General features: G+C 39.6%; 2 protein-coding genes across 4 annotated transcripts; one reads left to right on the top strand and one right to left on the bottom strand.

Moving 5' to 3' along the window:
- Positions 1 to 6238: 6238 nt before the first annotated feature.
- Positions 6239 to 11534, top strand: mgst3a (microsomal glutathione S-transferase 3a). 2 transcript variants are annotated; one of them, XM_083563382.1, is made up of 6 exons: positions 6239 to 6386; positions 6600 to 6744; positions 10079 to 10152; positions 10269 to 10326; positions 10397 to 10469; positions 11283 to 11534. In XM_083563382.1, the coding sequence occupies exons 2-6, from the start codon at positions 6628 to 6630 to the stop codon at positions 11420 to 11422; spliced, it is 462 nt and encodes a 153-aa protein (XP_083419508.1). In that variant the 5' UTR covers positions 6239 to 6386; positions 6600 to 6627; the 3' UTR covers positions 11423 to 11534. The 2 variants fall into 2 exon arrangements, with proteins under 2 accessions (XP_083419508.1, XP_083419509.1); XM_083563383.1 differs by having other exon boundaries at positions 6240 to 6386; positions 6597 to 6744.
- mmachc (metabolism of cobalamin associated C) lies at positions 11462 to 14322 on the bottom strand. Of its 2 annotated transcripts, none has more exons than XM_083563367.1 (4): positions 14142 to 14322; positions 13668 to 13865; positions 13414 to 13566; positions 11462 to 12009 (listed from the first exon to the last, which is right to left on the bottom strand). In XM_083563367.1, exons 1-4 carry the CDS (start codon positions 14232 to 14234, stop codon positions 11689 to 11691), a joined length of 765 nt encoding a protein of 254 aa, XP_083419493.1. In that variant the 5' UTR covers positions 14235 to 14322; the 3' UTR covers positions 11462 to 11688. The 2 variants fall into 2 exon arrangements, with proteins under 2 accessions (XP_083419493.1, XP_083419492.1); XM_083563366.1 differs by having other exon boundaries at positions 11462 to 12012; positions 14142 to 14315.
- Positions 14323 to 15167: the final 845 nt, after the last annotated feature.

The following is a 15167-nucleotide window of genomic DNA, read 5'->3' as shown; positions in this document are numbered from 1 at the left end:
TTCGTGATCGCCTGGATGCCCTGCCACATGCGCCGGGTGTCTCCACTGTCCTGGAAGTGGTTGTGGATTTTCTTCGCGTGTGCGTGCTTCGCCTCTCTGATGGCACGAGACAGTTTGGCCCTTGCCCATTTGGCCCTTGCCCACAATTAAAATATTTATAACTACACATTGTCCATCATAACTGACATATCTGTACATAGAATCCAAATGGCCCATTTGTAAACTGAACACTTGTAAATAACATCTGCACATTTATTTAACACCATTTTTACTCTGTATATATTCATTATTTAACTGTCTGGTTTACTATTCTGTTCATTATGTCTATACTTCTTCTGCACTGCTTGTGTAAGCAAATTCCTTGTGTATGTAAGAATACTTGGTAATAAAGCTATATCTGATTCTGATTTAATGAAAAATGGACAGTGTGTTGAAAAAAACAAACATGGCAGCCACCCTCCTGTGTGCACTTTTTATCAAAGTACACACTGAGCAGTGAACGGCTCTGTGTTTGCTCAAGCCATTATTCGACCTTTGTTCCATAAAACAAAGGTTAAACTGCACATACTGGCGAACAGATCACAGACTTTCAGCAGGTTTTTGATAAGCAAAAAAATATTTTATTTTTTATTAACTTCTCATTAAAGCATTCTCATCTAAACCTTCAACCTTGAATTTACTGGCGCACCTTAAATGACATTACAAATATTACATTTTCTATTCTTGTTTAATCAGTCTGGAGTACAAAAGCCACTTAATTTACCAACTGGGACAATTTCTCTCTTAGCAGGTTCATGTGATATTGTATAAAATGCATAGTTATCTGTCAGTGTTTGAGTTTAAAACAATTAATTATGTTAAAGGGTTTTTTTTATCACTTTTCTTCAAACCATTAATTACGCTCAGCACACTAATCCATTAACAACTCAGTGTTCCTGATTCATTCCAAGTTGTGCAAATCTTTTCATTCAGCTTTGCTTACAATCATATGTTTCCAGTTTCATCAATTCCATCATTAATGCACTTGTAGGATTATGCATTTAATATCAATTGTAGCACATATAGCTAAAGTGTAGCAGTTTAAATTATTGTAATAGCATAGTAAATTACATTTATAATCACAACTGCACGCACAGGGACGTCATACATTCAGCACAGATAATAGGGTTTATCGTGAACGTCTCTTTTGTAGCATACAAAGACGTGAAATGTTTTTTCTTTTTAATATTTACTTGTTGTTCTTAACTCTAGCAGTCGAAGGATTTTATTTTATTGCTTTGTGTCCTAAATATAATTCAATTCAATTATTTTTTATTTGTATAGCGCTTTTAACAATGAACATTGTCTCAAAGCAGCTTTACACAGATAATGCGGTGATTAAAAATGAATATGTTCTTTATGAGTAAGTTTGTCCCTGATGAGCGAGCCGTGGCGACTGGCGACTGTGGCAAGGAAAAACTCCCCGAGATGGCATAAGGAAGAAACCTTGAGAGGAACCAGACTCAAGAGGGAACCCATCTTTATCTGGGTTGCACCGAATGTCCATTTGTGGCGGGTATACAATGTTGCGGGGTGCAGTGATGATGATCAAAAGCGAAGTGTATTTCTGAGTCAGTGTAGGAGACTGTTGACATCAACTACAGTCCAATCCAGGCAGGCCTGGATGAAGTGGGAAGATCCACGGGGGGGAGAGGGGCAGGAACAGTGGTCACTGGAGCCTCAGGAGCATGTTTAACTCGACCGAGAGAGCGAGAGAGAGAGAGAGAGAGAGAGAGAGAGAGAGAGAGAGAGAGAGAGAAAGAGAGAGAGAGAGAGAGAGAGAGAGAGAGAGAGAGAAAGAGAGAGAGAGAGAGAGAGAGAGAGAGAGAGAGAGAAGAGGGTGACAGGAAGAGAAGGATATGGATTATTAAGTGTACCTATTGTTGCATGAGAGTTAAAGTCACTGTGCAGTTTGGACTCTGGCAAGACTCGCTATGGCAGCATAACTAAAAGGGAGAACCAGAAGGCAACACAGACATGAGGGATCTCTGGGATAAGAGACGGCCCACCACACCACCATCAACAAACCTGAGTGAACACGTGAATGTGAGGGGACGACAGCGTACAAATATCCCAGTTCACCAAACACTCTATATCAATGTTCCCTCCAGATCTGAGCCTTTACCTGAGAAAAAATCTACTGATTAAAGGCTTGACTGAATAAATATGTTTTCAACCTCGACTTGAACACTGAGACTGTGTCTGAGTCCCGAACACTGGTTGGAAGGCTGTTCCATAACTGCGGGGCTTTATAAGAGAAAGATCTGCCCCCTGCTGTAATCTTCATTATTGGAGGAACCAACAGATAGCCAGCACCTTTTGATCTAAGTAGGCGTGGAGGATCATACTGGTACAGAAGTTCACTCAGATACGGTGGTGCGAGACCATTGAGTGCTTTATATGTCAGTAGTACAATTTTATAATCAATGCGAGATTTGATTGGGAGCCAGTGTAGACTGATTAATACAGGGGTGATGTGGTCATATTTCCTAGATCTAGTGACGACTCTTGCTGCTGCATTCTGAACTAACTGAAGCTTATTTATGCACCTACTCGCACACCCAGACAGTAAAGCGTTACAGTAGTCTAATCTAGAAGTAACAAAAGCATGAACTAGTTTTTCTGCATCCTGTAGCGACATCATATTTCTAATTTTAGCAATATTTCTAAGGTGAAAGAAGGCGATCCTGGTAATATTATTCACGTGAGCCTCAAAGGAAAGACTCGAGTCAATAATCACACCAAGGTCTTTGACAGCCGTACACGCTGAAACAGAAACACCATCCAGAGATGTTAGGTAATCGGAAAGTTTGCTTCTAGCTGCATGTGGTCCTAGTAAAAGTACTTCCGTCTTATCTGAGTTTAGCAGAAGAAAGTTATCGAGCATCCACTGTCTAATGTCCTTTACACATTTTTCAACATTGTTAAGCTGATCTCTTTCATCTGGCTTTGCTGAAATATATAGCTGTGTATCATCAGCATAGCAATGGAATCTAATACCATGTTTATAAATAATTTCTCCAAGAGGCAGCATATATAAAGAGAAAAGCAGAGGGCCTAAGACAGATCCTTGAGGAACACCAAACTTTACCTCAGAGAGTGTGGAGAACTCACCATTAACATCAACAAACTGATAGCGATCAGTCAAATAAGACCTGAGCCAAGAGAGAGCCGTTCCCTTTATTCCAACAACGTTCTCAAGTCTAGCAAGTAGTATAGTGTGATCAATGGTGTCAAAAGCTGCACTAAGGTCGAGCAAAACAAGTAAGGAGACAAAACCCTGATCAGAGGCCATAGCATACATAACACAATACCTTACATAATAACACGATCAGTTTAGATCTAATTTAGAAGTTAGTTTTCTATCCAATGAAATATATTCTATATCTGTAAAATCATATCAATTTTAAATAATAGAAGTATTTTTTTGGACATTTTTGAGATGAGCACCTATACTCCCAGTGAATTTTTTGCATGTAATCTCTAAGGTAAATCATCCTCTGTTCCAAAACAGCCCCAGTACATAGTCAGCTGGGTAAATTTGCCATCTGTTCAGTGTGTAAGTGTGACCCCAGTGATCCTTGTTTTTTTCTAAAATGAATACTATTTAATCACACCTGCTCTAAATTTGCCATACGCTGCCTAACTGTCTTAAGGGCAGTGAAGTACTGTGATGCCTTTCTGTTGCCCCCCAGGTATTTGCATTCTTGGTTCAACCATTCTTCACATTTTTAACAGTGTCCCCTTCATCTTCTTTGCCTTGACAAACAAAGAAAATATTTCCTGTACTTTATTATACAGTATTTTATTGTTTGGATGCACAAATGCTCAGCGAAAAAGACGTTTGTTAACTTCCTGAAAGTAATATTTTAAAGGTTTTAATAGCTATTAGAGCCTATTGTGTTTTGTTATAGAAAATCCACCCAGTTATATGTAACATAAAATTGGTTGACTTCTCTACCACAGTATGTCCAGTCACCAATAAGTCACAAGTAGCTAGCGCTTCTCTTGGGTATTCTGGTGTCCAGTTCAGCTCTGCATATTAAAAACAAACAAGCCAACAAGCAAATGCAATGCAATGCATTTGTTTTAATTGAGTAACAATACATCATTATCTTTTTTCTGACTCATCATTGTCATCTTAAATCTCATCACGCTGGAATCATTTCTTGCTTTTATTTTTCTTTCTGCACTTTGCAGACCACTGAGCAATCAGTAAAAATGCTTTAGAGAAATTACACATGTCCTCTATGCCCTGATATCCAACACGTGCTGGTTCTCAGCACACTTCACCCTGAATATTAGGTTTGTTGTGGTTTTAATTAACCATAATGTTTTTTTTATGCTGGATTAACTGAGTAATCTGTGATGTGATAAAGTCCAAAGTCCAAAGTCTTTATAACCTGTGCTTTTATTCCTCCATTTGCTCCACACTTTCCTTACTGAGAGTAAACTCTTTGCAGAGTTAACCCACTGAAGTCTGCTGGACCAGAAAACATTACTGGCAGAGTGCTCAGGGAATGTGCAGAACAGCTAGCGGACGTCTTTACCGACATCTTCAACATCTCCCTTAGCAGCAACGTTGTTCCTATGTGCATTAAGACGAAGACCATCGTCCCTGTTCTGAAGAAGTCTACTGTCTCCTGCCTGGCCCCCACCCACCTGGACAACAAGGACATGAATGTATGAATGAGGTTCATTGACTTTAGCTCAGCATTCAACACAATCATCGCTCAGCACCTGATTGAGAAGTTGAGCCTACTGGGCCTGAACACCTCCCTCTGTAACTGGATCCTGAACTTCCTGACTGAGACCTCAGTCAGTCCGGATCAGGAACAGCATCTCCAGCACCACCACACTGAGCACTGGGGCACCTCAGGGCTGTGTGCTCAGTCCACTGCTATTTACTCTGCTGACTCACAACTGTGTAGCAACGCACAGCTCGAACCACATCGTCAAGTTCACCAATGATACGACCGTGGTGGTTCTCATCAGCAAGAACGACAAGTCAGCATAAAGAGAGGAGGTGCACCGGTTAACAGCCTGGTGTAAAGAGCAAACAACCTGTCTCTGAATGTTGACAAAACTAAAAAGATGGTTGTGAATTTCAGGAGAGCACAGAGTGGTCATTCTCCACTGAACATCAATGGATCCTCAGTGGAGATTGTCAAGAGCACCAAAATCCTTGGTGTTTATCTGGTGGATAACCTCACCTAGTCACTCAACACCAGCTGCATCACCAAGAAATACCAGCAGCGTCTCTACTTCCTGAGAAGTCTGAGGAATCCTCATCTCCCTTCCCCCATCCTGACCATGTTCTACAGAGGGACCATTGAGAGCATCCTAAACAGCTGCATCACTGCCTGGTTTGGGAACTGCATTGTCTCGTATCGCAAGTACCTACAGAGGATAGTGAGGATGGCTGAGAAGATTCAGTTTTCTGTATTGTTATTTTGTTTTTTAGTGTAGCACTAGGCTTCTAGAGGAACGTTTTTACTGTGTACTGAGTACCACTGTGTATAGTAGAAATAACAATAAAAGCCGGGGACAATTTATCCTATAGTGACATTTCATCATAATTTGGTGAAATTATAGCGTCCCAACATGTTTTACTCTTTAAACTTGTAGTTGCTGTGTCCTGCCAAGCATTGACTCATAAATGAATCTTTTTTCTTTTTTGTGTGTGAATTTGCCACACGTTGCGATAAATGTTTGGTGAAGAAGACAAGATAAACCCTTAACCCAAAAGGAGATTCCCATGATTTCAAATTGCAAGATTTTTCTTGTGTCTAATGTACAAGAGAAAGAGAATGTATTGATAACAGTAACACGACAGAAAAGTATTAATATGCATCGATTTGTTTGTTGCCATGTCCTGCACTTACAAATAACTTATACACAATAATCAAAATTGTCATTGTGTTCTGTTAGAGCTCTGCGTCCTAACACTAATTTGGCTTATGTATCACCTGGAGGAGTGATATTTACCTGTAATGCGGTCCAAACCTGTCCGGAACTACTTTATTAACGTGAACTCAATAACAATTGAGGGCGTCTGTCAACCAATCAGAATGAAGTATTCAATAGCGCTATAAAATAAGACGTTTCGGCATTTAAACGTTTTTTCCCCCTGTTAAATATGAAAGAACATTTTATGTCATTCTTGTAACATCAAATCGAAATAAAAAAAAGGATTTTTGCCCAACTTATGCTGTTTGGAAAGGACTGAATGAGCGCCCCCTACATGCGGTGTGTGGTATCGGTAGTCATTTAAAGTGGGATCCAAACGAGGAAATCAAGTTCCTGTTCCTGCAACATACACTACGGATCTGATTGAGCCAGCGCAGGTAGGCGTTCTCCAGTGTTCTTCGGTTTATTTTATTTATTCCTCCTATTATAACCTTCTATCACAGGCTTTAATAGAAGGGTTTTGCTTTTGGAGAGTTAGTCGATGTTCTTCGTCAGTTCAGGAGATTCCACGTGTGTCACACACTCGTCCATATTGTTATTAATAGTGTTAACATTAATAAAACGGATGTCTGTCGCTGTCGATCCAACAGGTGCTTTAATTTAGCCTCAGGTGTGACCATGGTGGTTTTATCTAAGGAATATGGCTACGTGCTGCTGACCGGAACAGCCTCCATTCTTCAGGTGTCCTATCTGGCTTATGCTGTGGTGAAAGCGCGCATTAAATACAATGTACAGGTGAGATGAAACTTTTTTTTCCCCTACAAACATCCTCACACAATAACAGTCTACTTTTAAATAGTTATATTAGTGCGTTGTCCCAAATGGCCCTCTAGGCGTTTGCGCGTGCCCGCGAGGCCGTGTCCGATTTCTCATTGGAATGGGAGAACACAGGGCGCGCGCTTCTTACTCAGAAACAGGTGTAGGCATTTATACATGCAACTCCAGTTCACACAAGCACAAGATCTCCGATGATCACCCAGATAATAGTGTGTGACATCCATCAATCTCCTATGATCACTCACAAACTATAGAACCAGGTGGCATTCATCAATCACAGATGTTCACCAGTGGTGGACAGTAACAAATGACACTAACAGTAACAATAAATGTTATTCCTTTTCCAAATATCTGTACTTTACTGAAATATTTTCCATTTCGGGAAAACTTTGAATTGAACTACTACATTTCAAAGACAATATCTTACTTTTTACTTGATACATTTTGCAAAATAAGTCGTTCCATTTTATTTCTGAGTGGATAGAGTAGAGAGCGAGCTTAGTTTTAAACTTTTTAAAAAATTTGTTTAAATATTCCGGTACAGGAATTTCGGTTCGGTACATACGTGTACCGAATGCGATCCTTTTTACGTGCGGAACAGAGTTATAATTCCGGGTTTCCTCAGGAACGTATTAAGTGGCGGACCGCAAGTTTTTAGTCTTCGCCTCCCACTTTGAGCGCATTTAACAAAATTTAGTTATAAACTTGAAAATGCACAACAATGCCAGGGGTGTAAAAAATAAACTATATTTACTGTAGTCAAAAAATTTGTTTTGCACAAATGTGAAAACGCTAAAGAATCCATAGCACTAGCGTTAGCCGCTAGCCACTTTCTGGTTAATTGGAAATGATTTCTTGGAGCGGTGTTCCTACAATTTAAGGAAACGCAGCACACAGTATAGCATGTTTATCCTTAGGTTTAATTAAGGAGGTGGACAAAGCAGGTGTAGAGGCAAACAGGACAGAGCCTGGATTCCAGAGATGTTTTGGCCACATACATTCTGGGTCTACATTCTGTACTATATAAGGAAACGGGATCAACACTATAAAGCGGTTCATCAGACAGGAACTCGTGTTCAGTGCTGTCTGCTTGGACAGCTTTTTTTTTTTCTCTTAACAAATAAAATCATTTTTAAAATGCATTTTGTGTTTAATAAGGTTCTCTTTGTGTGAGATTACAATTAGCTTGATCTGAATCATTTAAGTGTGACAAATATATAAAAAAATCTAATACTTCTTCACAGCACTGTATACTGCTGAAGCCATGTACTCATTGCATAGGCATTTATAGAAATGATGGAGAGATCGAAGGATTATGTGGTCACTGAGTGAGATCATCCTTTTTTATTAATAACTGCAAATATGAATTAAATATACTGCTATTTTATATGCAGACATATTTTGGAACTGTTTTTTTTTTTTTTTTTTTTTTTTATATACATTGCCCACACCCTTTAAAGAAACAGCAGTTAGAGTTTAGAGCAGTTAAAATGTGGTGCTTTTGAGTACAATTCTCTCATACTGACCACTGGATGTTCAACATGCACCTCATGGTAAAGACTCTCTTAACTTTTGAGAATTAGAATTGTTGCTCTCCACAAAGATGCAGAGGCGATAAGAAGATCAGTAACACCCTGAAACTGAGTTACAGTACAGTCAGGGTCATACAGAGGTTTTCTAAGACGGGTTCCACTCGGAATCTCGCAAGTGTCCATCAAAGAATATGAGTCCTTGTGCTGTGCGTCAGGTGTAGAATCTGACCACAAAACCGACACGAGTGCTGCAGCATTGCTTTAGAGGTAGCTGAAGGTCCACTTGTCGGTGCTCAGACCGTACACAGCAACAAGTCGGTTTGCATGGCCGTCATCCCATAAGGAAGCTTTCTCTGAAACTGGTTTACAAGAAAGCAAACAGTTTGCTGAAAACGACCTGTCCAAGAGCATGAATTACTGGAACCATGTCCTGTGTGCTGATGAGATTAGGATAAACCTGTTTGGCTCAGATGGTGTTCAGCATGTGTGGTGACACCCTGGTGAGGAGAACCAAGAAAATTGTGTTTTGCCTGCATTCAAGCATGGTGGTGGTAGCATCATGGTCTGGGGCTGCATGAGTGCTGCTCTAATATATGCTATAAAATATGAACTCTAATATCTCGAGTACGGGGGGGGGGGGGTATTTGCCACTTAACGTCGGTTATGTCAGGAATCTGCCTGCCACGCCCCCTTCGGCGGCAGCATTCCCCAAAGCACCCTGCTTCTTCTCCCGTGCGGGCGAGCTCGTCGCAGTCATGCTGATCGCACACACCTGACTCTCATTCACTCACTCATCCCATCTCCTAGTTAAGCTCCTCACCTCCACACACTCGCGGTCCGTTATTGTTTGTGCATGATCGTATGTGTTGGTTCATGGCGGTCTGTGTAATCGCGTATACGTATCCCGCTACGTACCCTTCTTCTCGGACTCCGCATTCTCTCAACGGCACCCTGGATTACCCCGATCCTGCTGTTCTCCATGTTCACGCTGTCTGCACCACGTTTATCCGTTGCTGCACAGTGCTGTGCTTTCCATAGCGCGGATCCGTGAATTCTCTACACGAACTGTCTCTGCTTTCACAGAACTTGGTGGACCGCGCTCCCGGAGCGCACCACTGGATATTACTGCTTCACTTACAAGTATTGCTGGATTATCTCCTGAGTATTCTCAATAAACTTTGTTTGCGTTTACTTCTGCTTCCGCCTCCTTATCCGCATTACAGGTTTTCTCGATCCGCATGACCAATCAAACAAATCGCGGCAACGCTGTTGTGTAAAAAAACCTCCAAAAACACGTGCATGCACATTCTCATTTATTAACGCACATCATGTACATAAAGACATTTCAAGCACGTTAATATATTGCCGCCATATTGGTTTTCGTTTATCTCGATCATCGGTTATCTCGATGCTTTTTGGCGTCCCCTAGGCCGGCAACAAAACCGGGTTCCACTGTATATCCAAATTGAATTGTATTGTCCCTTGAGTAGATACTAAAATGGTTGCTGAAATGTGAGGGGTGTACTTACTTTTGTGAAATACAGTATAAATAGGTGAGAGGCTTTCACACCGTGTCACATGATGAATCCCATGTTTGTGGAAAAGACATCAAGCAAAGACAACGATTAAAGAGGGACCTGAAGCTACTGATATTGGTTACAAACGACAGTAACAAATCAAAATTCAATCACATCACTAAGACACAAAGTTATTAAACCGTAGAGGAAAAAAACGTTCCGCTTCTTTTCCCTCGTCTCCAGTATCCCAAGATGTACAGCGATGACCCAGAGAATGGCCAGATCTTCAACTGCATCCAGAGAGCTCACCAGAATACGTATGTGCTTCAACCTCCTATGTTATAAGAGGAACAGTAGATTCCCACTCCAGCTCAGTTTAAGTGTACGTGTTTTTGTTTTTTTTTGTTTGTTTTTTCTCCTTTGTTCCCTGCAGTGTTGAAGTCATGCCCTCTTTCCTGTTCCTCTTGGCTGCTGGAGGCATCTACCACCCAGTGAGTACGCTCAATATAAATATAATTATTAGTTTATAGGGTTCTTTGTAATGTATTCTCTGTGTGTTAGCGCCTGGCCAGTGTTCTGGGAGTAATCTGGATTGCCGGTAGAGCAGTGTATGCACAAGGATACTCCTCTGGTGGTCAGTCACATTTTTTTCCTCATCATTGTTGTACAATCAAATCGAAAAACCGTTTAATGGTAATTTATCACAAGGTATTTAGCGCGTGCCATCAATGCCGCCTTATAGCAAGTATTTGAATCCCGGATCTCGCCACTTTCCTTATTAGAAATTGGATGAAAGCAGATCGGCTGATATTTCAAATGTCACAGGGGGGGGGCACGTTAGGGTGGCACGATGCCGTTTTCACCCCAATAGTTATTTTTCCCTGCATTATACCAGAATTCCTCTTTAACCCACAACTATTTGCCAACAAGTCATTTATTCAACAATGAATGAATGTGAATAAATGGCACAATTATTTACCACGGGTTCTATTGTGATGTTTCTTGGTGTGGAAAGGAAGTTAGTTATGGGAAGTTCATATGAACAATGGCATATTAAAGAGCTTCTTACAAAGTCCTGACGCTGGACTTGCAGGTGGACCTGCTATCTGTAATAGACAGACAGAAGAATAGAGGATAGAGAGATAATGTCCATTGTTAAAAGTGCTATACAGATAAAAATGAATCGAATAGATAGGACGAAGTTTGTCGTTGCAAAATACAGGTACACATCAACAAAATGCAGTTTTAGCATCTCCCACAAACGTCTTTCACGTTGTCATTATGGGGTATTGTTGTAGAATTTGGATTTTGAGTGAATTTTGGAATAAAGATGCAACATAAAATGTGGAAAAAGTGAAACGCTGTGAATACATTCTGGATGCACTGTGTATATTTATATACAATATAACCCCCCCCCCCTTTTTTTTTTTTTTTCCCCCTCGAACAGAGCCTAAGAAAAGGAAGCGTGGTGGTTTTGGGTTCTTGGGTCTCCTGGGTCTGTTCTTGTGTACTGTGGACTCTGCCAGAACCATGGTTGGGTGTGGCTGGCAACCCGAGTGGCCCAGACACATGTTTAAAACCTTCTAAATAAAACACACACACACACACACACACACACATGCACTGTTAGTGTGGGTTTCATTTTAATGTGTAACTGATTTTGTAAGTAGAATAAAGTAATTAAAGTTATACATCATAACTTGAGTTTGGCATCATCTGAGGTTCATCAGTGCAAATGTTACTCAATCAACTGCAAGTCTCTATAAAATATGACAGGAGGAAATGTTTGTGCCAAAAATTACATTTGGCTTTGAGACAAATCACATTTCTCAAGGTCATCTTTGCTGGCTGGATCAGGTCTGTGTCTCAGTCTCTGCCTCAGGTAAAAAGCCCCATTGCCTCAGCAGCTCCCCCCGCTGGTCTGGAGATGTAATGAAATACTCTTTTTGTTGAGGGGAGTAGCGCTCCTCTACAGGTATGATGTCTCTGTAGGTCCAGTCCTTCCAGTGCAGGTTAAACCTCTCCAGAAGCTCTATCCTGGCCTCTCGGGAGCTGACGCAGTTAGGGGGAGGTACCTGCTGTAGTGCCTCACCCACTTCTACACCCTTCAGCACCAGCAAAGCCCGGATGGCGAACCAGCCTCCCAGCCGAGGATGGATGCAGACGCCAAACATCTTCTACATGAAGACAAATATTAAGAAGCTGAGTTTACTGAGAACAAAAAATAAAGTTTTTCCCCCCCTAATCCCACATTTAATACTAACATATGATTAATGTATTGGGCAGCAAAGTTTTCAAAGCTCAGCTGGCAAATATAACTTTATATTGCCAAAAGTTTGCAGACACCTGGTATTTTGAGCATTGCATTGCATTCCACATTTAGTTCCACTAGATTGAGTGTGCTCCTGGACATTTGTGCTAAATCAGCAAACAAGGGTGTTTAGTAAAGGCAGGTAGTGATGTAGGTGAGGAGGTCTAGGGTGCAGTCAGCATTCCAATTCAGCCCAAAGGTGTTTATTAGGGTTGAGATCAGAGCTTGATAACAGGCCTCGTCATGATCTTCCACTTACCTATGTAAACCAGATCTGCTGGAACAGATTTGGGTTTCCAAGTTCGGGTGATTGCAAAGTTTTATTATACCACATCTAAAGACGTCCTGTACAATTGTGTGCTTCGAGTTTTGTGGTAACATTTTGGGAGAAGAACCACAGATGGAGGAAAGGTCAGGTGTCCCAATACTTTTGTCCTTATAGCGTTTGACCCGGTCCAATATGGCGTGTATGCAAAGTGCTAATAATTGACATTATTACAGCCTTCATGCAGCAGTGGATGTTTATTATTATAATAGGGCTTGAACTGGATTTTTTTTTTCCCCACAGCAAATATTTTAGATCTCGACATAAACAATTGTGCACAAAAATAGCAATTTCAACAAACTTTCCTGACTTGTATTATAAATTCTTCTTAGTATTTTGACTGCTAGTCCTTATATCCATAGTAATTAAGTGTTAGTAATTCTACTACATTATTCAGTATTTGACAGAAGTATGTGGACACCTGAGCATTGCCACACTATGTGCATTGTCGTTTCCTTTGGCTGTTTTTCACTCTTCTGTCTTTACACTATGTTGAAGCATGTCTAGAAGGATTTTTAAAGCTACAAAAGCATTAGTGAAATGAGGTTCAGTCAGTGCTTTAGTTCATCCCAGAGATGTTCAATGAGGTTAAGTTCAGGATTCAGTATGGGACATTTGATTTCTTCTACAAATGTAATACCGTTAACAGCACACAAAGCTGTTCTATTCAATTGGGTGCGTTAAACTTTGTGGCAAAATTGGGGGTACATACATAACACTATATTTAGCTTATAGACAATACAAATTAATTATGAGAATAATATAGAGTATATTTGACAGATCAGTAATGTACATAAAGTGTGAGATTGCATGCTAGATAAAAAAAAACAAGATATATCGTCCATTTGTTATAAGTGATAGACTTTTATAATGCAGTACTGGTAGATATGAAGCAGGATTGTTATAATGTGGAACAAAATGGGATAGAATGAGGTTCCATACCTTGTTCCCCCACGGTGGCTCCTGAACGTCTGATGGCCGGTAGTAATATGCTGCTCCTGCTACATGAGCTGCACTCTGAGCCAGAAACTTTGGCTTTCTGCTGGGGAGCATCTCATAGTCAAAACTGATCTCTACATTCTGGTCATGAAGACACTGAGATCACAAAAGAATGCATTAGAGCAAGATTGTGGATAAAAGAAATACGCTACAGTTTTATATGATCCATTCAAAGTTCTAGAAAATGTCAAAATAACCTTAGAGACACAGGAATTGATGGTCTTGGCTACACATTGGTCTATGGGATCTCGGACACCTTGGCAGCAGTTCTTCTGAAGGAAAGGCACGAAGACTTTCTCAAACATGGATGGTGTGCTCAAGACCACCAGTGCCAGAGTGTCTGCTGAGTACTGAAACTGATGCGCCTGAGAGACGACTGCATTGTACCACCCGATCTGTGTGGAGGAGAAAGATCATGTCAGATGTGTGTCACGTGTAATAGTAAAGAATAATGAATTTCCATCCGCATATATGCGTGTGGTGTACATAATAATAAACAATAATACATATTTCAATGCATCATTCATTCCATATGATACACACTTTTGAGTTTAATAGTTTTAACTTTTTCATTTGTGCAGGAAGCTGCACTCCTCGGCAACAAATTAATATCAAACAATATACAACTTTTATTTAAATGTAATATTTACTATTAGTGAGTAAAAATGTACCTTTAAAGAATAAACTTCAAAACCTAATACATTTAAAGCCTCCCGAAAAGGCTGCACAAGAACATCCACACCTGTGTCCCCAGAAGTCGCCATATTTGAAGGCGCGCCAGGAATTATGGGCAATTGAGTTATTTAGCAATATTTTAAAAGCACAATTGTTGTTTTTAATTAAAGACAAATGCTAGGGTTGTTTTTTTTTTTTAGTTTTTTTATTTAACACTTATAAGAGCGATTTCCATCGAGCTCCAGACTTTCTATATAGCCAAAGAAAGCAATCTGAAACAATAGTGGACATGAATTTCTGTTTCCTTTCACTTCATTTCCCAGAGTTCTTGACGGCCAGGTCTCTTTAAACGAGAGCAATTCGATTCTGTTCTGTAAAATCAAATGTAAAAAAAAATGTTATGTTATTGAAACGTTGTTTGTATATGGCTAAATGCTTAATAAAAAAAAGGGCAAAAAAAATCCGTATAACAGGAATCGGGATTGCAAAGAGCACATGAAATCACGTGACGTCTAAGCTTGTAAATATACCAGTAATTTAAACGTCACTAAATGTGGCGTTAAACACACATCGGAAGGAGATAAATAACATTAAACATTTTTATTTATGTATTAAAAATTAATTAGATTTTTTTTGTTTAATTTGTACAATATATTTAAATAAGAAAACTAATATTTTTTTCTTTTTATTCCCATTGATTTAAGAGCACATTCAGCTATCATGGTAAACGAATTGCTCTAAAATGTGTTATAATAATAATAATAATAATAATAATAATAATAATAATAATAATAATAATAGCGAATGAATAAATTCCATGCAAACGATTATTTTTAACTAAACTTTTATTATGTATTTAGAGAAAAATACATTTATTCCTCTTTTTTATTCCAGTTGATATTAGAGCACCTTCAGCTACCATGTTTAATACAAATGCTCTTAAATTGTATTATTATTATTATTATTATTATTATTATTATTATTGTTATTGTTATTATTAGTGAAGGCAATTCTACTGGCCC

Source organism: Silurus aristotelis (assembly GCF_946808225.1).
Source record: "Silurus aristotelis genome assembly, chromosome: 15".
In the NCBI taxonomy this organism is placed as follows: Eukaryota; Metazoa; Chordata; class Actinopteri; order Siluriformes; family Siluridae; genus Silurus; species Silurus aristotelis.
The sequence above is the reverse complement of the archived record's forward strand: the minus strand, read 5'-3'. Positions and strand labels throughout refer to the sequence as shown.

Bases quoted from the DNA above. Each gene is read 5' to 3' on its own strand.
- mgst3a (XM_083563382.1), top strand. From the start codon at position 6,628: ATGGTGGTTTTATCTAAGGAATATGGCTACGTGCTGCTGACCGGAACA. The intron at 6,745-10,078 runs GTGAGATGAAAC...CCTCGTCTCCAG, and splicing joins GCATTAAATACAATGTACAG to TATCCCAAGATGTACAGCGA. The intron at 10,153-10,268 runs GTATGTGCTTCA...TGTTCCCTGCAG, and splicing joins CAGAGAGCTCACCAGAATAC to TGTTGAAGTCATGCCCTCTT.
- mmachc (XM_083563366.1), bottom strand. From the start codon at position 14,234: ATGGCGACTTCTGGGGACACAGGTGTGGATGTTCTTGTGCAGCCTTTT. The intron at 13,866-14,141 runs GTACATTTTTAC...TCCTCCACACAG, and splicing joins TTGAAGTTTATTCTTTAAAG to ATCGGGTGGTACAATGCAGT. The intron at 13,567-13,667 runs GTTATTTTGACA...TTGTGATCTCAG, and splicing joins TCAATTCCTGTGTCTCTAAG to TGTCTTCATGACCAGAATGT.